This window comes from Anolis carolinensis, chromosome 1, assembly GCF_035594765.1.
Source record: "Anolis carolinensis isolate JA03-04 chromosome 1, rAnoCar3.1.pri, whole genome shotgun sequence".
NCBI classification, from domain to species: domain Eukaryota; kingdom Metazoa; phylum Chordata; class Lepidosauria; order Squamata; family Dactyloidae; genus Anolis; species Anolis carolinensis.
The window spans coordinates 252,205,091-252,227,643 of record NC_085841.1 but is presented as its reverse complement, the minus strand read 5'-3'; the positions used below and the strand labels follow the sequence as shown (position 1 = coordinate 252,227,643).

At 38.4% G+C, this 22,553-nt stretch overlaps 1 protein-coding gene across 3 annotated transcripts in view; it reads left to right on the top strand.

The window, feature by feature from the left end:
• The window catches only part of snx4 (sorting nexin 4), a 58,364-nt gene extending 37,455 nt beyond the window's left edge, over positions 1 to 20,909 (top strand). For all 3 annotated transcript variants that reach the window (XM_062974021.1, XM_062973958.1, XM_003214881.4), the window contains exons 7-14: positions 1,360 to 1,432; positions 4,140 to 4,201; positions 7,643 to 7,708; positions 10,761 to 10,850; positions 13,273 to 13,372; positions 14,698 to 14,843; positions 18,379 to 18,493; positions 19,153 to 20,909. In XM_062974021.1, the coding sequence (XP_062830091.1) occupies positions 1,360 to 1,432; positions 4,140 to 4,201; positions 7,643 to 7,708; positions 10,761 to 10,850; positions 13,273 to 13,372; positions 14,698 to 14,843; positions 18,379 to 18,493; positions 19,153 to 19,200 (700 nt within the window). In that variant the 3' untranslated portion in view covers positions 19,201 to 20,909. The remainder of the gene's footprint in view (positions 1 to 1,359; positions 1,433 to 4,139; positions 4,202 to 7,642; positions 7,709 to 10,760; positions 10,851 to 13,272; positions 13,373 to 14,697; positions 14,844 to 18,378; positions 18,494 to 19,152) is intronic.
• The last annotated feature ends 1,644 nt before the right edge of the window (positions 20,910 to 22,553 follow it).

Below are 22,553 nucleotides of genomic sequence, written 5' to 3'. Positions count from 1 at the left end.
ATTTTATAGGCAGTGTGGAAGAGGCCTAAGTGAGGCCTAACTCTGCCTGTCCCCTGGGCTGAGTGGGTTGCTAGGAGATGAAGTGGGCGGAGCTTAGCCTTCTAACTGGCAGCAATTGGATAAAAACAATTATTCCTCTCCCTCTAATTAGGACTTTATTTTTATTTTATTTTTGTGGTATGAATGTAGAGGCGTGGATGAGGGGTTGTGCTGTCAGTTTTCGAGGTTGTGGGGTGTTTAGTTTTGTTGTTTTGTCCTAGGCCGAAATTTCATTACCCTTTTATATATATAGATTTTTTGGAGACTTTGATGCCACCTTAGCAAGTCACTCTAATGAGTGCCCATCTCTCTGTTGAGCGCATACATCCATGCCTTTTTTGTTTTTTATGTGTGCTTCATGCAACAGGCCTATGGAGTCTACTTATGCTATATTTCTTCAGTATACATTGGCCAAGATTCTGTTGGGTGAAACTTTCCACCAATATATTTCTGCTTTGGCTCTGGGTTCTATGAGGCTCTCTTTGGTAGCACAACAAATGGATGCACCCTGTGGTCAGCAGGAAAAGGTCAAGAGTTTTCTGAATACCATTTAACTGTAGTTTTGCAGCTGGGAAAAGGGGAGAGCTGTTGCCCTCCAGGACATCCAGGGAGCACATGTAGGAAGTGGTTCATTCTTTCTTTGAAGATGGTGCTGGTTGGCCATGGGGTGGACCCTAGAGTGCTATGGGGTGCTTCCTACCTGACACGATCGAGCTGCCCTTCATGTGGGAAGTATGTAACTGTGAATTGATATACTGAAAACTATTGAAAGGCAGTCCTTAAAGAGCCTTGCTTACTTATAACCCTCTTGAACACATATTTATACTTCGATTGCATTACATTTTTGCATTCCTCCTCTTTGAGAATGAATATGGTGTTCAGATGTAAGTGGCACAGGTATATCACAAATGTACAGGATCAGTTCCATGATAATAAAGGTGGGTATTACAATATGTTTTGTTTCTCTTCAAAATGGACACCAGGGTTTTTGTGAGGTTGCATTTGAAATTAAACTTGTTGACTGAGTTAATGTACCAAATTTCATTTCAGAATCTTATTGCAGAACTGAACTACCATGGTACAAACTCACTAATGCAATTTCAGGTTATGCTCAGCAGATTCCAATTCTCTATGCAGTTGCTCTGTTAAATAGTTACTTTATCCTATAGTTGCTATTTTAGTAAGCACAGCAGAGATAAGTCTATGTAAACATGTCAGACCTAATCGTGTTATTTTTTTTTTATTCTGCCCTGTCATAGAACTTCAGGAAATCACATCCCTGACTGCTAATGATGTTTCTCTCTGTTCTTACATTCTCAGGAGATTTACAGAGCTTAAACACTACAGTGATGAGTTGCAGGCTGTCATATCACACCTTCTAAGAGTCAGAGCTGTAAGTGTGTTCTCTTTGGATTTTGATGAGTGCAATCTTAAATTGACATTGTTGACTTGAAAATGATTTAATTTTAGTATTGTGTTTTGGAAGTGATTTGCTTTCTTTAAAATATGCTCTTACTATGTGAAATGAGCTACATGAAGTGATAGCAACAGATATCATAATCATCATCATTTAATTACTTATTAATCGCCCTCCATCCAAGATGCTCTAGGCGATTTACAAGATAAAATTGTAAAGGATAAAAACATACATACAAATATTGATAAAATTAACATAGATCAAAAGCTCTAGTAAAGAGCCAGGTCTTTAGTGCTAGGGTAAAAGGCCCTAACTCACGCATGGCTCTCATATAGGGCTGCAAGGCATTCCATAAGGCAGGGGCAGAAATAGAAAAAGCTCTGCGTCTGGTCCTTTCCAAGTGCACTTCTCTAGGACCCGGTATATAAAGTAAGTCGCGTTGGGATGGCTGTTGCGACCTCCGATGATGGGAGAAGGAGAGACGATCCCTAAGGTACAATGGGCCCTGGCTGTAAAGAATTTTAAAGGTCAGAACTAGCATCTTATATAGACCACGGTAATCAGTTGGAAGCCAATGCAAATGCTGCAGCACTGGTGTTATATGGCAGATATAAGTGACAGACACATGATTGTGTGTAATACTTTGAAAGCAATGGTAAAAAGGAGGGAGGAATCATAATACTTCTTAATGGCACTCAGAATGGGAGATTCATTTGCCTGGATGATGGGGGGGGGGTTTAACCCCTCCTGATCCATCCCTATTCTTCTCCAATTAGCAACATTACAGGAACTTTGTCTTATTCATTGCCTTCATGTACACTGGACTATTAATGGTCAAAACATATGCTCTTTGTTTTTCTTGGATCTCAACCAGAAGAATGTCAGGCTGAGCTATGAGCTCATCTATCCATACCCCCCCCCCCTTTTGTAGTCTGCCTGTAATGGGACTGGGGACAGGAGTGTGTGCTGTCATGATACACTTCTGTTTTATGTTCCGCGAGGTGTAAAGAATTGTTTCTGTGTTTTAAAGATACCCTTGGGTTTAATAGTGGAAGCTGATAACATAGATTGAAAAATTCAGTTATGAGATTTCTGACTTACGTACTCTACATGTTGTCTGTTTCTGTCTTTGGGTTGTATGTTACAGAGCTAAAAAGTAGTTAATATAACCCTAGTTGTTCTGCCCCTGCAAGCTGTTTACATGGAGGTGTCCTGATCTTACTGGGAATAGAGTTGATATGCTCAGAGGAACAGTTGATAAAGACTTTACTAAAACAGTAGCAAGATTTAATAATAATAATAATAATTTTAAAAAAACTTTATTTATATCCCGCCACCATCTCCCCAACGGGCACTCGGGGCGGCTTACATGGGGCTTATATATCCCAACTCCTCTTGATCTAACTGGCAAAAGTCTCTTTAAAGGCTGGGGATTTGCTCTAACAGTGATCTTTGCCTACTTGTCTGTTGCCTTTTCTTCTTTGTTCTCTGTGTCTTCAGCAAATCTACTTTACTTACAGAACCAACTGTTTAATTGTATAACTTCTATTGATCAACCATTGCCTATCAACCTTGACATGGAATATTTTTAGTATCTCCACTCCTCTGACACTTCCTCGTCTAATGGCTGACTTCCAGAGATAAAGTTGAGTCTAGCTGAATGACTCCACCCCTGGGGAAGATTCTGAAAGGGGAGGGGGAAGGAGATATCTTAAAGGGAAGGAGCTAACTCTCTATCCCTCCCATTATGGCTATTTACAATATGCAGGCTAACCTCTCCTAACTAAGGAGGAAAACAGAGGAGGTTTCTATGGGAGCGTGACACTTAGTCTTCCTAAGATGGCTTGCTTGTTTTGAAAGTGAGCCAGACTCTTGGTTTAGGTGTTTTTTCAAAAATTAGATTTATCAAACTGGTTAGAGAAACGAAACCTTCAGACCAGATTGTTTACAGACATGTTGGCGTCGGAAATCTACTTCTTGAATTTTTAGAACATTGAAAATTTTCACATGGAAATAAAAGAACATTTGGATAAAAGACATTTGAATACTTAAAAGCCAAATTGTTTTCCATGAGGCCAAATAAGAATTTTTTTAATCTATGTGTTTGATATAAAAGTAAACAGGCAGTCCCTGAGTTACAAACATCTGATTGACAAATCACTCATAGTTACAAACAGGTGAGACAACAGAAAGTGAGAGAAATCTACAACCCGGAAGGGAAATTCACTCCTGAAAGAGTTATGGAGAAAAAAGGTGTCTTCGCTGAAACTATATCACCAATCCTTCTTTCCACAACACTCCCCCCCTCTCTCTCTATATATATATGGCTGGTGTTACACTTAAAAAATAGCTGTTCTGACTGACATACCTATTCATCTTAAAAACAAACCTCCATAACATATCTTTTTCATAACTTGGAGACTACCTGTATTTACTGGTAGAACAAGATGTAACTTGGAGCAATTAAGAGAAAACTTTAGGTTTAAACAAGTATTTTCTTGTTTGTGTGAAAACTATTTCAGGAGGATGACATCTGACTTTGCCCTCCATTGTTTTATAACACGCTTATCTATTTTTGCTTTCTGGATTGGTACACTAGCTGAACTGAATGAAATATTTTGATTTTCTTTAAAAGTTGTACTTGAAAACGTGCTAGAAAATTAACAGTTGTTTATTCTTCTAGAGAGTGGCAGATCGACTTTATGGGGTTTACAAAGTCCATGGGAATTATGGGAGAGTTTTCAGGTGAGAGATGAAAACAGGTTTTAAATATATTGCCCTCAAGTGTTATTTTCCTTTTGAGAGTTTATTTGAAATCATATGAATATTCCAAGTGACCGCAGTCAGTCAATTTATTAACTCCTCAGTCAGTATGAAACAAATATAAAATACAGAAAAGTAGTAGATCAGAAACAATCAAGGAAAGAATAAATCCAAATAAGTATTCAGGCAATAATTTTTATTGTTCTCTTCTGCAGTACGTAATTTTTTTTGGCACCGTACAGATAAGACCAGTAACAGACATGATATAAAGTGAAAAGGGAATTGAGAAAGGAATAAGGGAGCAAAATCTGTTGCAGCTTTAGCTTCGCTGATGGATGGATGAAGCCACACTGGTTTTTCCCTTGTTTTGGAGGTGTTCCTGGAAAGCAGGAAAAGATTTGAGAGTATGCATCAGGGTAAACCAGTGATCCCCAAACTCTGTTCCTCCAAATGTTATGGACTTCATCTCCTAGAAGCCTCTATTACTTTGGCCAATGGTCAGAGACTCTAGGAGCTGCATTTCAAAATGCCTGGAAGACCAGAGTTTGGGAATCACTGAGATCTTCTGGACTAGGGATTGCTACATCCTGGGTGTTGTTGCTCCAGAGAAAAATAAATATTCTCACATCTACTTCCATCACTTGTGACTTGAAGTGATTGTTAGGACTATGTTGAGTAAGACAGAGATTTCAAATATCCTCTCAGGATGCTGAGATCTTATGGCCTTTCCTACGCCTGCCGTTTTCATTAGTGCCACTTGGAATTGCATTTTGTGTCATATTCAGTTTGGCCCCTAAATCATATGTTTTACTCTCCTGTCAGTAAATGCTGCTGGAAAGCATCTGGAAGTCCTTTCCTTGGGTTTCACAGAATAACTTGCTATTTCCAAACAGGGAGTACACAATGCACTTTGAACATGAGGTACACCCGCAATCTGAAAAAGAAAATAACTGTAGCTGCAAAAGGTTAGGTTCCTCAACCTGTTCTGGAACTGCCAACAGAGCTAAACCTGATTGGTTTTCACAGTCCCTGTTGCTACCAGAGAATAAATGTAGATGGGAGGTGGAGGCTGATGTTAAGCGTTTTGGCTATGCCTTACACTTTGGCAGAATAAAACACAGCTAGTTTCTGACCACAATGGTTGGTTACCATTGCATGCCATGTATTCAAGGCTGGTTTGATTATGGAAATTTTGCATTGATTGTGGCTGATTCCTTACATCTTTGCAAGGAGACAACGCATGGTGTTTTAAAAACAAAAAGTCGCCATCATAAAAATGTATCTATGTAATGATAGTTTTAAACATTCCTTTGTTTTAAGTTGACCCAAATGCATTTTGTGTGTGTGTGTGTGTGTGTGTGTGTGTGATTTGTTTGCCTGGTTTGGAGCTTAACTTTTCCATCTCACTGGAAAATTAAAGAATCTGACTCTGATACTATGAAATCTTCTATGTTCTGTAAATAGGTAATCTAAACCACCAGGGTAATCAGTTTCAGCTGCATCTCTCTGAGTTTAGAATTTTTAGATTTAACTGCATCAGTGTCACTTGTATTTACTTCATGTTGAATATGGCAATATTAACTGTTCATTTCCTTTGGGCTGGGCTAGGTTTTTTTTTTGCAAGATTTTTATGCTAGTTTCAGCAATTTCACTAAAAAACATTACTGAGATTTCAGTGTAAAATTCACAGCAAAACAATATAACTATTCACAAATTTTTTTACTGTATTACTGCACAAAAAGTAAATATATGTGACCAAAGATCAACAAATAAGATTCTCCATATTGTAAAGTTGTTGATTTGGGAGGATTAATAATGCAAAGTTGAAAGGCAGTTGCCATATCAAAATCCTGTTCCAGTTCAGGTAATAATATAAAAAGGTAAATAAACTTCTGTAATTATGTACTTCACAAGCTGGTTTTGGGGAGTACTATGCATATGGGGGGACATACCGATTATTTTGCCCAACATGCCAGGGACTGGAATTATATTTGTGCCATATTATTATCATGCGTTTCTTTTTTTTTTCCTGGAAAATCATGAGGGACTGATAAGACGTTCAGGGATCACCACTTTCAATGACTTTGCATTGGAAGACTCCATTTCTTAATGCACATTTCCTCACTATGAAACCAGATATGTATTAGTGCCATCCAGGTTCATAAATCATCACTCAGAAACTGAAATAGGGTAAAGACATGGCCCTCAGATTTTTCTCTGGCTCAAATTTGAATCCAAGATTGAAAACTACTCTCTCTGATTTTGCTGTGTTCGCTCATATTGTAGTCAGAATTGCCCTCTTCCCTATATTTCTCGGGGTGGGCCATATTCTCTGTCCTGAACCTTTCTTCCTTCCTGTGCAAGAGAGAGATCTTTTTCCTCCCTTTCCTTAAGCCAGTATATCTAGCATAACACAGGAAGCACATGTGGCAAAGCACTACTACAAGTTTGTTAGACCTCTTGCAAAATGTTTTCATAGACATTCTCTACTTATTATTGATTGATTTTTATTTTTTAAAATCTGGTTTTCATTTTAAAAAATATGGTTTTCATCATTTAATTCTCACAACAATCCTAGGAGGAAATTAGTCTAGGAGGGAATAGTGCAATGAAATGTATTGTTAAGTAGGGATTTAAGTCTCTGTTTCCCCAGTTCCACATCAACCCTAGCACTATACCATTTTGATTCCTTGTTAAATTGAACCTGGAGGTGTTTTGGTCATGACTAAAATTTTGTCATCCTTCTTGACCTAAACAGCAACAAAACTACCACTCCTCACATATGCCATGTATCTGTGTTAGACATTTTTGTCATAATCATCTGGAAATGAATAACATGCATCACAATACAATTCTTAACTACAAAGCTATTTGTTTGATCCATGGCATATATTGATAATACTGTCCACTTGGGTACTGGCAACCTTTTAGCGAAATTAGTTGGGATCATTATGGTTTCATGTTCAGTAAATAGTGGGGGGGGGGGGGGGATCTCCAATACTTTAACTTTAGGATGGATAAAAGCCCCCTATACCCCACATTCCATCGTACTGTCTTTTTATTTGAAAGCTTGGTGAAGCAAATTTTTGAAATAAGTAGGACATAAAATTCTGGGGAAGGCATTTATTTTTAGGTTTATAATTTAAGGTGATTTTACTTTTCAATTTTAAATATACAAGCAAACCTTATTCTGAAGGCTCCCTAATACATACAGATGTTAGAGATAGGATGGTATGTTTTACATTGATATTTTGAATAGAGCACTACTGCATTCAGGCAGTTCAGGCAGCTTAGCAAAGAATAGTATAACTTGGTAGTTTCTGCATATAGCTTCACCTGTGGAGGATCCGCTTAACAGGATGCAGCCTATTAACTTCCTCACCCTTCATGTGTGATGTTTCTTATTTAACCTTTTTTTTTTAGTGAATGGAGTGCAATAGAGAAGGAAATGGGGGACGGACTACAGAGTGCTGGTCATCACATGGATGTGTAAGTGTTGACTATCTGAGAGTTGATGGAAACCAGACTTTAAGAAGGGGAGGGTATAGGAAAAATCTAATTTTGGGGGGGGGGGGGGGGAATGTCTTGTATTGAAGGATATCACTGTAGGCTGTGCAATATTTCTTTGGCTTCTAGTTTGAGGCGGTTTAGAATCTATTCCATTAAGTAGCTGAAAGAGCCCCTAGTGACTTAAAACAGATTTATTTTTTATTATTATTTTGAAACTGTAGAAGAGGTTGGCACCTATCCAGTGTTTCCTTTGTGGTACTGTGCCAGAAACTGGTAGAATAAAATCTTAATGCACTCCAGATTTGTTGTTCTCAGTTCATTTGATAGCAGTAGCTTTGCTTTATTCCAGAGATGTGCTATAAACTTATAGGGTTTACTTTTAAAGACTTCATTTATTCAGTTCTCCAGTTGCAAGGAAGAGAGTGTCCTGTGCATATCTAATAATAGAAGCATTTGCATTTGTCTGAATTGCAATTTCATTCAAAATTAAAATGCTCCATTATAGAAAATTGTTAGAATTGGAGAACAGTGCTGCTGCCATAGTGATGGGTGTTAATGATGGGTGGGTTAAGGTGCTTCCTTGGTCGTCTATTTGCAGGATTCCTTAATATTGCGTTGTCACTCCAATTTGTAATATAGGGGGAAATGTCAAATTATTTGATTACCACAAAGCTTGAAGGGTGAAGTCCCATGTTCAAGGATTCTAATTCCCCTTCACTGTGGAAGATGCTATATTTTGGAATGTATAGGATTTGTAAGTTGCAAATTGGTTTTTTTTCCCCATTCAAGTTGCCATCACAGACTTACACATGATGTATTCCATAGCCTACTCCTTGAATATGCCAGAGTAAACTTGCAAAGAAATATTGTATTTCTAAAATATATTTTAAAAACATACAGTGAGATTAGGGGAATGCTTTACCATTTGTCCAGCAAGCTTTTTCCGCCATGTGAGATGTGAGGATAAAGACTGTTTTTGCTTAGTGGAAATAGTAGCAGGGCACTATAGCACATTTCCAAGCCAAAAATCCAGCTCCCCGGGGTGTGTTCTGGATGAGAGATTGAGTCCAGCTGTGTTACAGTGCTGCTTTATCAATGTGCTTTAAAGGTTTCTGCTGACCTCAGTAAATCTCATGAGATCTGGACGCTCCATAAATACAAGGAAATATATTTGTAGAAGTATTTTAAAAGATCTTTTAATATGTAGTTCTCCTTTTTCTCTCATGGTAATAAAGAAGATGCTAGCTATACTCGCCCCAGTTATCTAGGTTGAGAACATGGTTAGGAATATTGCTTCTTTCACTAAAAATCAAGCTGATCCATCAAGGATCTAAAGTATTTTCCTGCCCTCTGCCCAATAAGATGAAGTAGTGTAAAGTAAAGAAAAGCAGGATAAAGTAAGGTACAGTGTTCCCTCACTTATCAAGGGGCTTACGTTCCAGGACCACCCGCAATAAGTGAAATTCAGTGAAGTAGGGGCACTCTATTTATTTCAATTATATTAGTAGTTAGGTGGCCTTTCTCCCCTTTGCAAGCCTTCTTCCTGCACTTCTTCCTCTCCGGCACCTGCCAGTTTCCCTTTTGTGCATGCACCTCCCTCTCGTTGGCATCCAGAGTGGCCTGGAAACTGGCACCTTTTGCGCCTGCGCATCTCTCAGAAAAAACCCGTGAAGCAGTGAGGGAGCGAAAAGCGAACCGCAAAGTAGGGAGGGAACATTGTAATGTGAAATAGTCTAAAGTAAATAGTGTAAAGTAAATGAAGTAAACAGTGTTCCTTAAGGCAGCCTTTCATCTTCACATTTGAACCCAACAATGAAATCAAAGCAGAAACATATTCTCTCCTTATACAATAGAGTTTTTCAATCATTCATGACTACTAAAAGCAATTAAAAACCATCAGCACCTATGATAATCTAAGTCAAACCATGACTGTCCATCCAGGTCAGGATCCAGTTAACAAGGCTTGACAGATATCCTATATGTGCTTTTAAATCCCTGCTAGGTCAGAAGATTTCATAATAATACATTGATTGGTCCTAGCAATCCTTCCCTCATGCCATGATTATTGAGGGATAGAAACCTCTATGAATGAAGACACTCCTGTACATTTAAGGGAAAATTGCTGTATGCCTATGACTCTTTGTAGGATGGGCTTGGCACCTGACTTCTGCAGACAAATCTGACTGACAAAGAGAAGAGATGGCCAACACATTGACTGATCATAAATAAAAAGACGGGCAGGAACAATCTAGGTGTAGTGTCCATTCACCACATCAGGACAGTCAGCAGGATAGGTGTCTGCCAGGACAGCATATGCTGCCTTCCTGGTAATGTTATATGATATATCAAGTTTGTTTAATGTCAACACTTATCATTCTAGATAGTAGCTGGGAAGCTTTTCCAATTTGCAAAGCACCATTGTATTCCAGGCCATTCTAAATTGTTTAAAAAACATATTTGATGGCATAATACTTGATCAGTAGGCATGATACCAAAATAATTCACTACTTTCTTGGCTGGCAAAAAAATAACCATGTAGCTGTCTTGTTAAAGTTTGTGTTACCCCTTCCATTATTTAGTTTATATGTACATGTGCATTCAAGTCATCTATTGAGGTAGAAGACCTCATGGATTTCAGAGGGTTTTCATGAGCAAGGAATATTTAGAGCTGATATTGACAGTTCCATTATGTGAAATAGCCTACATCACCTGGCATTCATTAGAAGTCTCCCATCCAAATACTAACCAGAGCTGATCCTGCTTATTTCCCAAGGTCAGATGGGGTGTAGTACAGTTTGACATTAACTGAATAGTATCCATAAAATATTCTGATGTTTACTTGGGGAGAGCCCCCCCCCCCCTTTTTGGAAGAAAACTTCACAATTTAATATTTGATTGTAGCAACACTGTGGAAGCATTAAGGTGGCATTTCTCTTTATGTTATATTTAGCTATGAGTATAAAGGAAACATATACCTTTATGACTATGTATTGATCCAATCAATTCTGGGAACTTGCTATCTTGTTGACAGATATGCAGCATCTATTGATGACATACTAGAAGAGGAAGAGCATTATGCAGACCAACTGAAAGAATATCTCTTCTATGCAGAAGCACTTCGGTAAGCGATTTGAACCATCTGAGATTATTGTGATTGTAACTAATTATTGTATTAGATGTCATGTACTATCCAAAAATCTTTGGATAAATGTGTTGGATACATTACCTCTTGATACACACATACACACGTGCACACACACACACACACACACACACACATATATAAATACAGTAGAGTCTCGCTTATCCAACGTAAATGGGCTGGTAGAACGTTGGATAAGCGAATATGTTGGATAATAAGGAGAGATTAAGGAAAAGCCTATTAAACATCAAATTAGGATGATTTTACAAATTAAACACCAAAACATCATGTTATACAACAAATTTGACAGAAATAGTAGTTCAATACACAGTAATGCTATGTAGTAATTTCTGTATTTACGAATTTAGCACCAAAATACCGCGATGTATTGAAAACATTGACTACAAAAATGCGTTGGATAATCCAGAACGTTGGATAAGCGAGTGTTGGATAAGTGAGACTCTACTGTGTATATATATACATACACACACATACAGTAGAGTTCCGGTTATCCGAGTTACGGTTAACTGACACTCCATATTATCTGAGGCATCACTGGAGGCTTGGCGAGGAGGGAAATGACTTTTGCTCACCATGCATGGAGGAGCCACTCCAGGGAGTGCAGATGGGAAGGCTAAAGTAGAGAGGCGCCCTTTGTGCAACTTTTAAAACTGAGGGAAGGTGCCTCGAGGGAGGGAGGGAGGCACTGAAGGAAATTCTGATGGAAGATTGCTTCTCCCCGTGCCTTGCTTGCTCACCTTTGAGGAGCTCAAAGGCTCCCACTAGCTGCTTTAAGGCGGCGGGCGGCAGGGCGGGCTCCATGCAGAAGAGCACATGGAGCTGCAAGGAGGCCCGAGAGGGAGCTGCCGCCGCCACTGCCGCTACACTCATGGCTGCCTCCGCCTCCCCCTCCGCCGCCTCCTTCGCATCTTCCTGGGGCAGCCGGAGGAAGAAGGAGAGAAAACTACTGTATGTATGTGTCACGCCCGGGGCAACAAGAGCACTGACACACGGAGGCCAAAAACTATCTAATATCTTTATTAAGGAAATATGAAGGAATAATAAAAACAAGTAGGAAATATAGTCCAATAAAAGACCTTTCAGGAAAGGTCAGAAATAGTCCAAAATTATATTGTCCAATATTTTATATTAGAGTCCAAAGTTGCAATCCAAACCGAAACACACTCTATTTGCAAGCAATAGAGTGGGGAAGCGTCCAAATTCTCTCCAAAGTTCAAAGTAAGTCCACAGCAAGAACTGGAAATAAGGCTTGATACTAGGAACAAGGTCCAAGGCTGGGAACAAGGCAAGATAGTTCGTGAATACTTGGCTAGACAAGGCAAGGCAAGGAACTGGAGTTGCGGACTTTGCGAAGTCCACACTTGGCTGGAACCACGAATTCACTCCCGAAGTTGATCTGTTGACTCTGCACGGAATTCTTCGTGTCGGGCACTTTTAACTCAGTCTCATTTCTCTGCAAAGCAGGTGTCCTGAACTTCCTTTCCCAAGGGAAAGGAGCGCGAAACACATCTCCCTCCAGATGCGTTCCTCCCTAGAATTTCTCAGGGGAACATGGCTAATTAACGTCTTGTTTAGCTGCTAGTCGCAAGCTCCTCCGAACCTGCTCTTTCTCACCCCTGCTCGCCGCATAGAACTGTTTCCTGGGAAAAAGAGGGGAGGCAGTGGGAGATACCCGTTCAAGGTCTTCCGTAATGAGCTCTCGGGTAGAATCATCAACAACAGGCATCTGGAAAGATTCCGGCTCTTGCTGAGCCGGCAAAAATTCCCTGTTTTCGTCCTCATCAGCCACAATGGCGCTGGGATCAGGACTCCATGGCCCATGGGACATCACAGTATGTATGTATATGTATGTATATAAAATGTAAGAATAATGTCTGGCATCACAGATTGTTGTGTTAAATGAGAAGTGTTGACTTTCTCATTCTTAGCATAGGAGAAGGAGCCCCAGAGCTTTCTGTCACTTTAATTAGACTGGTGATTTACCTGATGATGATGAAATGCCTTGTGATGCCATTTTACTGTTAGTAAATTTTCATTACTTATTATTAAATTAAATAAATTCATGTATAAGTCCAGAAATGTTATTTTAAAAGATCAAAAAGACTTTCACTTTTTCACGAAATACTTGATTTATCCAAGGATCATATCAAAATCCATAATTTTGGCCACAAAATCTATGCAATGTATATATCTGTATAAAATACATTTGCAAATATGCAGGAATTGGGCAACAGAAAAATAGAGCATTTGAAGCCATAGTCAAAGGTTTGGCATATCCTCTACCATGATGGATAAATTTAAAATCAACCTATTTAAACAAAAATAGCAGGCACAATGAGGAAACTATTTGATATGATATATTTATATTGATTATTTTCAGGACAGTTTGCAAGAAGCATGAACTTCTGCAGTATGAGTTGGAAACAGCTGCTCAAGATTTGGCATCGAAGAAACAGCAGTGTGAGGAATTGGCAACAGGAGTAAGCCTAGCTTAATTTTTGTTCCACTTTCTTCTCCAAAATCTAAAAAAGAGAGCCAGTTTCTTAACCTAAATGACATCGTATATGGCTCACTGACAGGAGGCACGTGAAGAGTCTTATGAAAGTTATCTTCCTGATTTATTTGACTGAGATTAAGGTTGTCCATGCAGTAGAAAATTTTTAGCATGTCCAAAAAAGCATGTAGTATACTGCTGTATAAAATGCTGGTTTTGCACTTGGAGAGAGACAAGAGAAAAGGAGAGAGCTTTCTTTTAAAAGATTAGCAAACAGCCTCACTTGTTCACTGACTTGGGAGAAACCCAACAAATTTGAATAAAGGAGAGTGCTGTATACTTTGCGCTAGAGATGGGCAATTGTAAGGGGGCTGGGGACACATGTTAACCCTTTAGGAGACCTTGGAGGGTCTCACCCCAAAAGTCAAAGCATACTTTGCTCCCAAAAGGTCCTCTGGTTTGGAGGGGAATTTGCCATGTTTTTCACAATTTTAGCCTTCATTAAAACTCGAAGTCACTTCTGGTTTACTTCCTGATTTGTTTTTTGTTTTTTAAAGGTATCCCTAAATATGGAAAATATGCCCCCAAGTTCCCTAGAGAGCATAGTGGGTATTTTTCTTTGTCAGCGTTTAGGATACCAATACAAAAGACTGAATTAATCTGAATTAATAACGTGAAAAATCTATATTCTTCTGCTGAGAATTAGATGGTGTTAATGTCAGAGCAGTACTATGGCTTAAATCATCACATTAATATAGGGCAGAGCTTTCCAAACATTTCATGTTGATGACACACATTTTAGACATGCATCATTTCGCAACATGATAATTCAGTTTTACTAGCAAACCGGAGGTTAAAATAACCCTTTGTAAGAGACATGGACACGAACATGAAGTGTAATAGCTTAAAGTACAACATATCTCATTAAAACCTTGCATTTATATTTCTTATTTTGCATAGAGATTTCTCTTTACATTCACATGACACACCTAGACACTGCAGCCAGCTCACAGTTTGGAAAGCTCTGGTCTAGAGAGACAGTGCCAGCTGCAAAGCTCATTGGGTATTTCTGGGCCGGTCATACACAATCACTGTAAATAACTCTGTGTGCTGGTTATGAGGAAACAGAAGGCTTATGAGTGCCACCCAGAGCTGCTTAGAGCACTGACGGGAAAATGTATATTGTACTTTGTTCAGAGAATCTTTTAAAACAGAGATGCCATCTAACCTCCTCTCCCTATTCTTGTATCTAGACATCCAGCTTGTATAATAACATTGTTCTCTAGAATGTATATTTATTTTATTTTTCAGACTGTGAAAACATTTTCCTTGAAGGGAATGACCAGCAAGCTGTTTGGCCAGGAGACTCCTGAACAGAGAGAAGCAAAGATAAAGGTGCTAGAAGAGCAAATACATGAAGGAGAGGAGGAGCGCAAAGCAAAGAACCTGGAGAGCCGGTAGTTGCTGGTTTTATTTGATAAAACTGTAGGTGATTAAAGGCAGGAAAATAATGCCTAGGATTTTGTTTGTGTGTTGCAAGAGGTTTTATAATATATGAGCATTAGGATCGCCTACATACGTGCACCAAACCATGCTCCTTAGCTTCACTTGTTGATGCACAACAAATTACGGTTGGATACTTTTTTAACATACCTCATACTTCTGGTGTTCATGAATGCCATGAAAGACTTTGTGTCACTGGCAAAAACAGCACATTCTTAGCTATTCCTCAGTTGACCATAGTTACAGATGCACATTTAATGGCTTTTTGTGTGTTTTGTGTTAAAGGAATAAGTTGAAAAGGTTATAATAGTACAAGTGAATACTAATACATCAGACAGAGGAGAACTTGAATAATTACAATGTCATATGTATGTATGTATACATACATACATACATATTCTAAATAAATAAACTCCAGTTTAAATTTACTGGAGACTGTCGGTTGTGCATTATTATAGTAATCACTTCTGCTTTTGGATATAAATGTTAGGAAAAATAAATGCAGCCACTTCCAAAACCAGTTTATCTTTGCCAAAAAGAAAAAGATATGTGTTGTTGTTTTTTTACTCTGTAAGGATTGTTGCCAATGTGCCTGAGGCATGGATTTTGTGTTGGACTGAAACTCTCAGAATTCTTTACCATTGGCTGGTGCTGAGAAGGAGATAAATACTGTTGATAATCCAGAAGAGTACATTATTTAATTTAATGAAAAGCTTGTTAGGTTTCCTTTGGCTATAAGAATCAGTAGCAGAGTGCCTCCTGTTGAGCAAAGTAATGGGTTGACTATTATGATGTCTAAAATAAAAGGCATGGAAAGTGTGGTCCATGTGGCCTCCCAGAACCCATATTTTTTGTTCCCAAATAATCCCAGGCACCCTGGGTGAAAGAGGCCTTGTCCCCTTGGGCTGGTTTTTGGCCTGTAAGAGGCTTTTTCCCAACTGAAAGTGTTTTTTTTATTTTAATAATTGATTCTGTTTTAATCCATCTAACCGCTTTGGAAGAAAAATATTTGTGCTTCCACATTTAAATAGCCATAAGGATAAAATAATTCCAATAAAGACTTAAAATTCCAAGCAGCAGATTGCCAAAATCACCAAATGAACTTTGAGCAACGTAGTTAATCAAACCACATAAGAAAAACAAAATTATTTTATGTTTGTGTTTAACTTCAATGACATATCCCCCAGGTTTCAAATTCAACATATTGGAAAATGTCAGTAAAATTGATACTAATTCAACAAAATGGAGAATTTGAGCGGGATGTCCCCTAGGAAGATAGGGCGGGATAGAAATAAAGTATATATTATTTATGATTATGTTCATCTGTGTTAAACTGTTAGGTTCAATGTAAATACCGTATATACTCAAATATAAGATGAATTTTTTCAGCCCTTTTTAGGGGCTGAAAAATCCTCCCTCGGCTTATATTCAAGTGAAACAGGAGCAGGCTCCATTGCCACCGCTGCTCTCACCCAATTTTCCGCCGCCCGGTCCTGGCTTCGCCTCCACAGCCTCCTTGTCCGCTGTGACGCTGCTGCGGAAAGGAGAAAGGGAGGCCCACACGTGGCAAGACTAGCATGGAGGGAGGTGGTGCCTCCATTTTCCCTTCTGTCTCCGTGCACGCGCCCTCTGCTCTCTGCGCAGCAACACAGCAGGGTTGCTGTGCGAGACCAGAGAGACTGTGCGCGCGAAGACAGAAGGAGAAACAGAGGTGTGCGCGCGGCAAGACGAGCATGGAGGGAGGTGTGCGCCTCCATTTCTCCTTCCGTGTCCATGCACACAACTTCTCTGGTCTTGCACAGTCTTGCCCCACGTGGTGACAGAAGGGGAAATGGAGGCACGCGACTCCCTCCATGCTTGTCTTGCAGTGTGTGGGGCTTCCTTTCTCCTTTTGTTGCAGGGCTCTCCGCTCACTACTTGCTTGCCAGGCTTCTACCGCAAGTGAGCAAGCACCAGATGCCAGTTAAAGTCCAGAAGTCAGGCAGGCAGGCAGGGGGCACTCTGTCGCATCACCGAGCCCTGGAAAGGAAGGAAAGAAGGGAGAAAGGAAAAAGGAAAGGTGGGGTAAGAAACAGAGGAAGGGGTGGAGGAAAGGAAGGAAGAAGTTAGGAAGGGGTTGAACAAGAGGACGGAGGGAGAGAGGAAAGAAGGAAGGGAAGGGCAGAAAGGAGGAAGGCAGAAGGTCCTTGTTCTAGATGGTCCTTAGAGGTCCCTTCCAACTCTCTTACTATTGCTAATATTAAGATCATCTAGGCTGGATGGCTATCTGTAGGGGTTGCTTTGATTGTGCTATCCCTGCATGAAGGTAGAATGAAGTGGGCTGGACTAGATGGTCCTTAGAGGTCCCTTTCAACTCTCTTACTATTACTAACATTAATATTATTAAGGCTGGATGGCCATCTGTAGGGGTTGCTTTGATTGTGCTTTCCCTGCATGAAGGTAGATTGAAGTGGGTTGGACTAGACCGTCCTTAGAGGTCCCTTCCAACTCTCCTACTTTTGCTAATATTAATATTATTAAGGCTGGATTAACATCTGTTGGAGTTGCTTTGGTTGTGCTTTCCCTGCATGAAGGCAGAATCGACTAGATGATCCGTAGAGGTCCCTTCCAACTCTCTTACTATTACTAATATTAGTACAAACATATTATTTTTATTATTTTTATTATTAAGTTATTTTTGATACCATATCAGAGTGGCTTTACTAGGCACACGCACAGCAGAAGTCACTGACGAGGAATCTCTGGATAAATAACAACGCTGCAGTCTTCGGTTATCTATCAAAAGTTTACTTACGAACGGAAATCTACAAGACGATACACAGCTCTCACGCAGGCACACACGGGAAGGAACAGAGATAGGAAGTAGAGGCTATTTATCTTATCCTCTGCTGTCTGATGCAATCCAAGTTTAACCCTTTACACACTGGTATAGCAAGCAGCACACAGTGTATGATGCAATCTCCAGCACACATTGCACAACCATGACTCAATTACATTTAAACAACTCTATATACAATCATTCTCACTTCAACAATTTTAGTTCACACTATTTACAGAGCTAGTTTACTGTTTTTCTTTGAAATACGGTAAATATTCAAAAACATTAATCTACTGATGCCTCAGTTAATGTAATTTTATTGGTATCTATTTTTGAAATTTACCAGTAGCTACTGGATTTCCCACCCCTGGCTTATACTCAAGTCAATAAGTTTTACCAGTTTTTAGTGGTAAAATTAGGTGCCTCGGCTTGTATTTGGGTTGGCTTATACTCGAGTATATACGGTAATTGCAGTAAGTATGCAAAGAGGCCAACAGGCATCACTGAAAAAGCAGAGACTATTATTGTGCTGGAATACAGCTTCTTTTCATGAGAAATAACATGCCCCTCTTTTGTGGCCAGTTTTTTATCCAGTACATCTAAGTTCATAGCTTGGACTTACTTTATGATACATGAATTGTTTGCACTAATTTGGTTACAATTTTTTTCAGAGACTTTATGAAAAGTGCCTGGGTTGATATTGAACGTTTCAAAGAGCAGAAGAACCATGACTTGAAAGAGGCCCTGATCAGTTATGCTGTGATGCAGATCAGTATGTGCAAAAAGGTTGGTCTGTTAGACAGACTCTTTTAAAAGGAGTCCAAAGAATTCAAATGTAATAATACGTGCCTGCTTTGATTCCCAGAAAACAAAGCATTGAGGTTTCTTGTTTTCCTTGCTGTTTGCTACCGGTTATAGCAGAGCTTTTCAAACATTTTACATTGGGAATACACTTTTTAGGCATGCATCATTTTGCGACACAGTAATTCTCTTTTACTAGCAAACTAGAAGTTAAACCAGCCCCCTATAAGAGATAAGGGCATATACATAAATGGTAATAACGAAATGTATGGGGTCACAACATATCTCATAAAAAGCTTTCATTCATATTTTTTAAATTTTAGAATTGTAAGATAATAAAACACGTTTCCAAAATTCTTGTCATTTCTTTTTACATTCATATGACACATATGACACATTCATGGTTTGGAAAGTTCTGCTCTTTAAAGTTAAGCTATGTAAGTAAGTATGTTTATATTAAAATTAGATCATGCATTCTATGATACATATGCAAGATTACATTTTCTACTGTGACATATAACCCCAGTCCCACTTTCATTTGTTTATGTGTTGGTGTTGACATTTGCTTTTCTCAACTAACTGTTTTAAAGGCTCAATTCAACAACCACATTTTCTCTTTTTTTCTGTTTCTTTTGTTAATGAAGGGAATTCAAGTTTGGACGAATGCAAAGGAATGTTTTAGCAAGATGTGATACATGGAACTCCTCGGCCCTTCTTGGCAAAATGCCGGAGCACAGAAGCACAAATGCATGAACGTGGATTATGCGATGTTACATGACTAAGTCATGGAATCAGTGTAGTTGTGAAAGTAGGGCACAAAGAATTGGTCTCCATTCTTCAGTGGCCACCTTGTGGCTTGTCTTGCATGCAGTAGCAAATTGAACATTGTAGTTCTCTCTTGGAGGAAGGCTATAAGGAGGATCCTAAGTTGGCTTGGACATACTTTCAAAACTGTTCACTGTACTAAGCTCTCGAACCACCGGTTTTTGCACTATGGACTCATTTCCAGGTGCCCCTTCACACATTGCTCTTTCACATTTATAACGTTATCACATGGACAATGGGGGGTTATTTTAATTTTTTTATATTTTGCCGCAAAAATTAGGTTTTGCATTTCAGCCAAATCCATAATCACTTGTATTGTATATCTCTGAGAAAAAGTTGTTTTCCCATGGATGACCTTTATCTTTATAACACGCATTCTTGAATGTTATGTAATATATAATATAATAATTATGTGATCAGAACTTAAAAACTTATAATAGGAATCGATTACAAAAAGTTTTTTACTTTTCAGTAGAGGACTGCATAATTAGCAAGTAAATAAAGCAGTTATTGGCTTTAATTAAAAAAATTAAATTTACTCCACACCATTCATTAGGGTTATAAGTATTTGGTTCTACATTAATAGTTCTTTCATGATGATTATCCTGGGCATAAAAAGGTACCCTCTTTTGAATACTAACAGTGGTGACTTCCGGAAGAATTCTATTAAGTTTAATTGGTTTTACTTTGCACATGTAGCCACATTAATGTGAACTATAGTTAAATTTTTGCATTAATTTTGTTTACTGCACTTTTGTCTAGTTTAAGGGAACTAAAAGAGTGAACTGTTTGTTGTTTTTCAGTACAATGTTTAAAAGGAAAAATTCCTTGTTAATGCGGTTGAATCTTAAAATGCAAAGCACTGATTCCTAGTCATAAGAAAAATTTAGCATTCATTCATCTCTCCTGCATAGTGCCATTTAAAGATGTTACCTGAGATCATGAGGGATCAAGTTAGACATAATTGTAGCAAAGCCTCTCTGAGTTAATAGAACTCCTTTATCTTGTATATGTTTACTTTTTTTCACATGATAATACTTTATTAGTATTTTAATCCATTCATTTTCCAGAATCAGATCTTGTTTCTTGCTGAAATCATGTAGCCAGTTTTTCTATGTGAAACATTTTCAGTGAAACTCATGTCATTATGATTTTTGTACAGATTGTTAACTAAATTTTAAAACTAGTTACATCTTTGTTTTCGTGAGGAAGTCTAGTTAGCTAAAGGCACCTTTTGCTGCCAGATCATTCCATTTCAGAGAACCATGGCATCTGAGTCCTATAAATGATAGAATTAAAACTTGTACATTCCAAAAACAATAAGCAGCTACAAAGTTAGATTTTTATAGTAAACTTCCTAGAGTAGTTGTGCCTTACTTTAATACCACTAGGCACTTGGAGTCAATATTTTCCATGCACTTGATCTTCCTAGTGCCTTTCCCCCTCTTTAATAAGCTTAATAACTTAAGTGTATTAGTATGCCTTTTTCTTGCTAACTGTATTTAATTGAGAAGGGATCAAAAGGTTCTTGTAAGCTTTGTGCCAAATATGCCAAATAAAACTACACTTTATATTATTATTATTATTATTATTATTATTATTATTATTATTATTATTGCTATTATTGCTATTATTGCTACTGCTAGTGCTACTACTATTAACTTTTAGTTTGAATTGTCTTGTTACTAAGTGTATGTTGCACTGCAATTTATTGTGAATACTTGACCTTTTTTTTATAAAGGATGTAAAAGTTTAAAGGAGCTGGGCATCAAAACCTGTCCTGTTTTGTAGATATTCAAATATGCTTCCCTTTAAAGGATAGCAATTCCTAAACATTCACTTTTTATTCAAGATAACCTACTAAATGAATATTCCTGCAAAGACATCCTTTTCACACATACACACACACAAAAACTACTGAAGAAAGGCAAAGGACACTAAAATTATCTGTATTGGAGTTGGTCAGAATTGTTGAAGTCAACAGTCACAATTAGAGATATCCTCCAAAAAGAAAGAATTTCTCATGTCAATTTTTAGCAAATAACCATTACTTTTGACAAGTTATACTTGAAGCACACCAGGCATAAGAGATTTGCTAAAGTGGATTTTATTACCTGAGATTAACACACTTTTAAGTTGAAGATTTTTTTAAACAAAAATCTGAGAAAAAACAGTTTGTCAGTAGAGTTCCCTGAGAGAGCACTGCAATGCCATAGTTAAAATATTGAGCACTCAATAGTAGAAAATCTCATGCATAGCCTTTCACCATTTTTTCTGTTGTGTCCAAAGTAGTTGGTGGAGTCACTATCAAGCCCACCATATTTGATAAACTTTGCTGCATATTGAACTCAGCTTCTAAGAGTTCATCTATGTTACAATGGTAACATAGACTAACATAAATAAATGTTCTCGATGTAGCACATTTTGGTCTGCAATACCCACAAAATGCTGCCAAGAACATGCCGACTATCACAATCATGGTAGGGTTGTAAAACATATATAAATGCTCAAATAGCACTGTCAATGGGCTTGCTGTAAAAAGGAGAACAATAACAGTAGTTCTGCTCCTTAGAACTTGGATTTGCAGAGTGTCTGCCATGGAGATCTGTAAAGATTAGATAAAATTAATTGCTTAAGATATGGTTTGAATACATTCATAATACTTTTTACCCACACTTGTTCAGTGAATCTATTTGAGGTGAAGACATATTTGAACACATTTGCTGTTGAACATTTTAATGTGCTTTCCAAATGATTTGAACATGTACATTGTTTTATAAACCTAAAGCCTATGTGAATAATTGAACATTCCCAAGTCTGTGATAATACCTTACTTGCTCTTCAGGAATGAATTTGTTTGGGGGAAAAAGTTGATCCATAATGCCCCCTAGTGTCTAAACATTTCCAGATTAACTAATATCTATCTGGGTTGCTGAGTTTTCCGGGCTGTACAGCATTCACACTTGCCTCAAACAGACAAGAGTTCTTTCTCCCAACCTGGATTTTCCACAGATATATAAACCCCACTTGCCTAATTTCCAACAGACCTTACAACCTCTGAGGATGCTTGCCATAGATGTGGGCGAAATATCAGGGGAAAATACTTCTGGAACATGGCCATACAGCCCAGAAAACACACAACAACCCTGTGATTCCGGCCATGAAAGCCTTCGACAACACATGGCCATACAGCCCGGAAAACTCACAGCAACCCAATGAT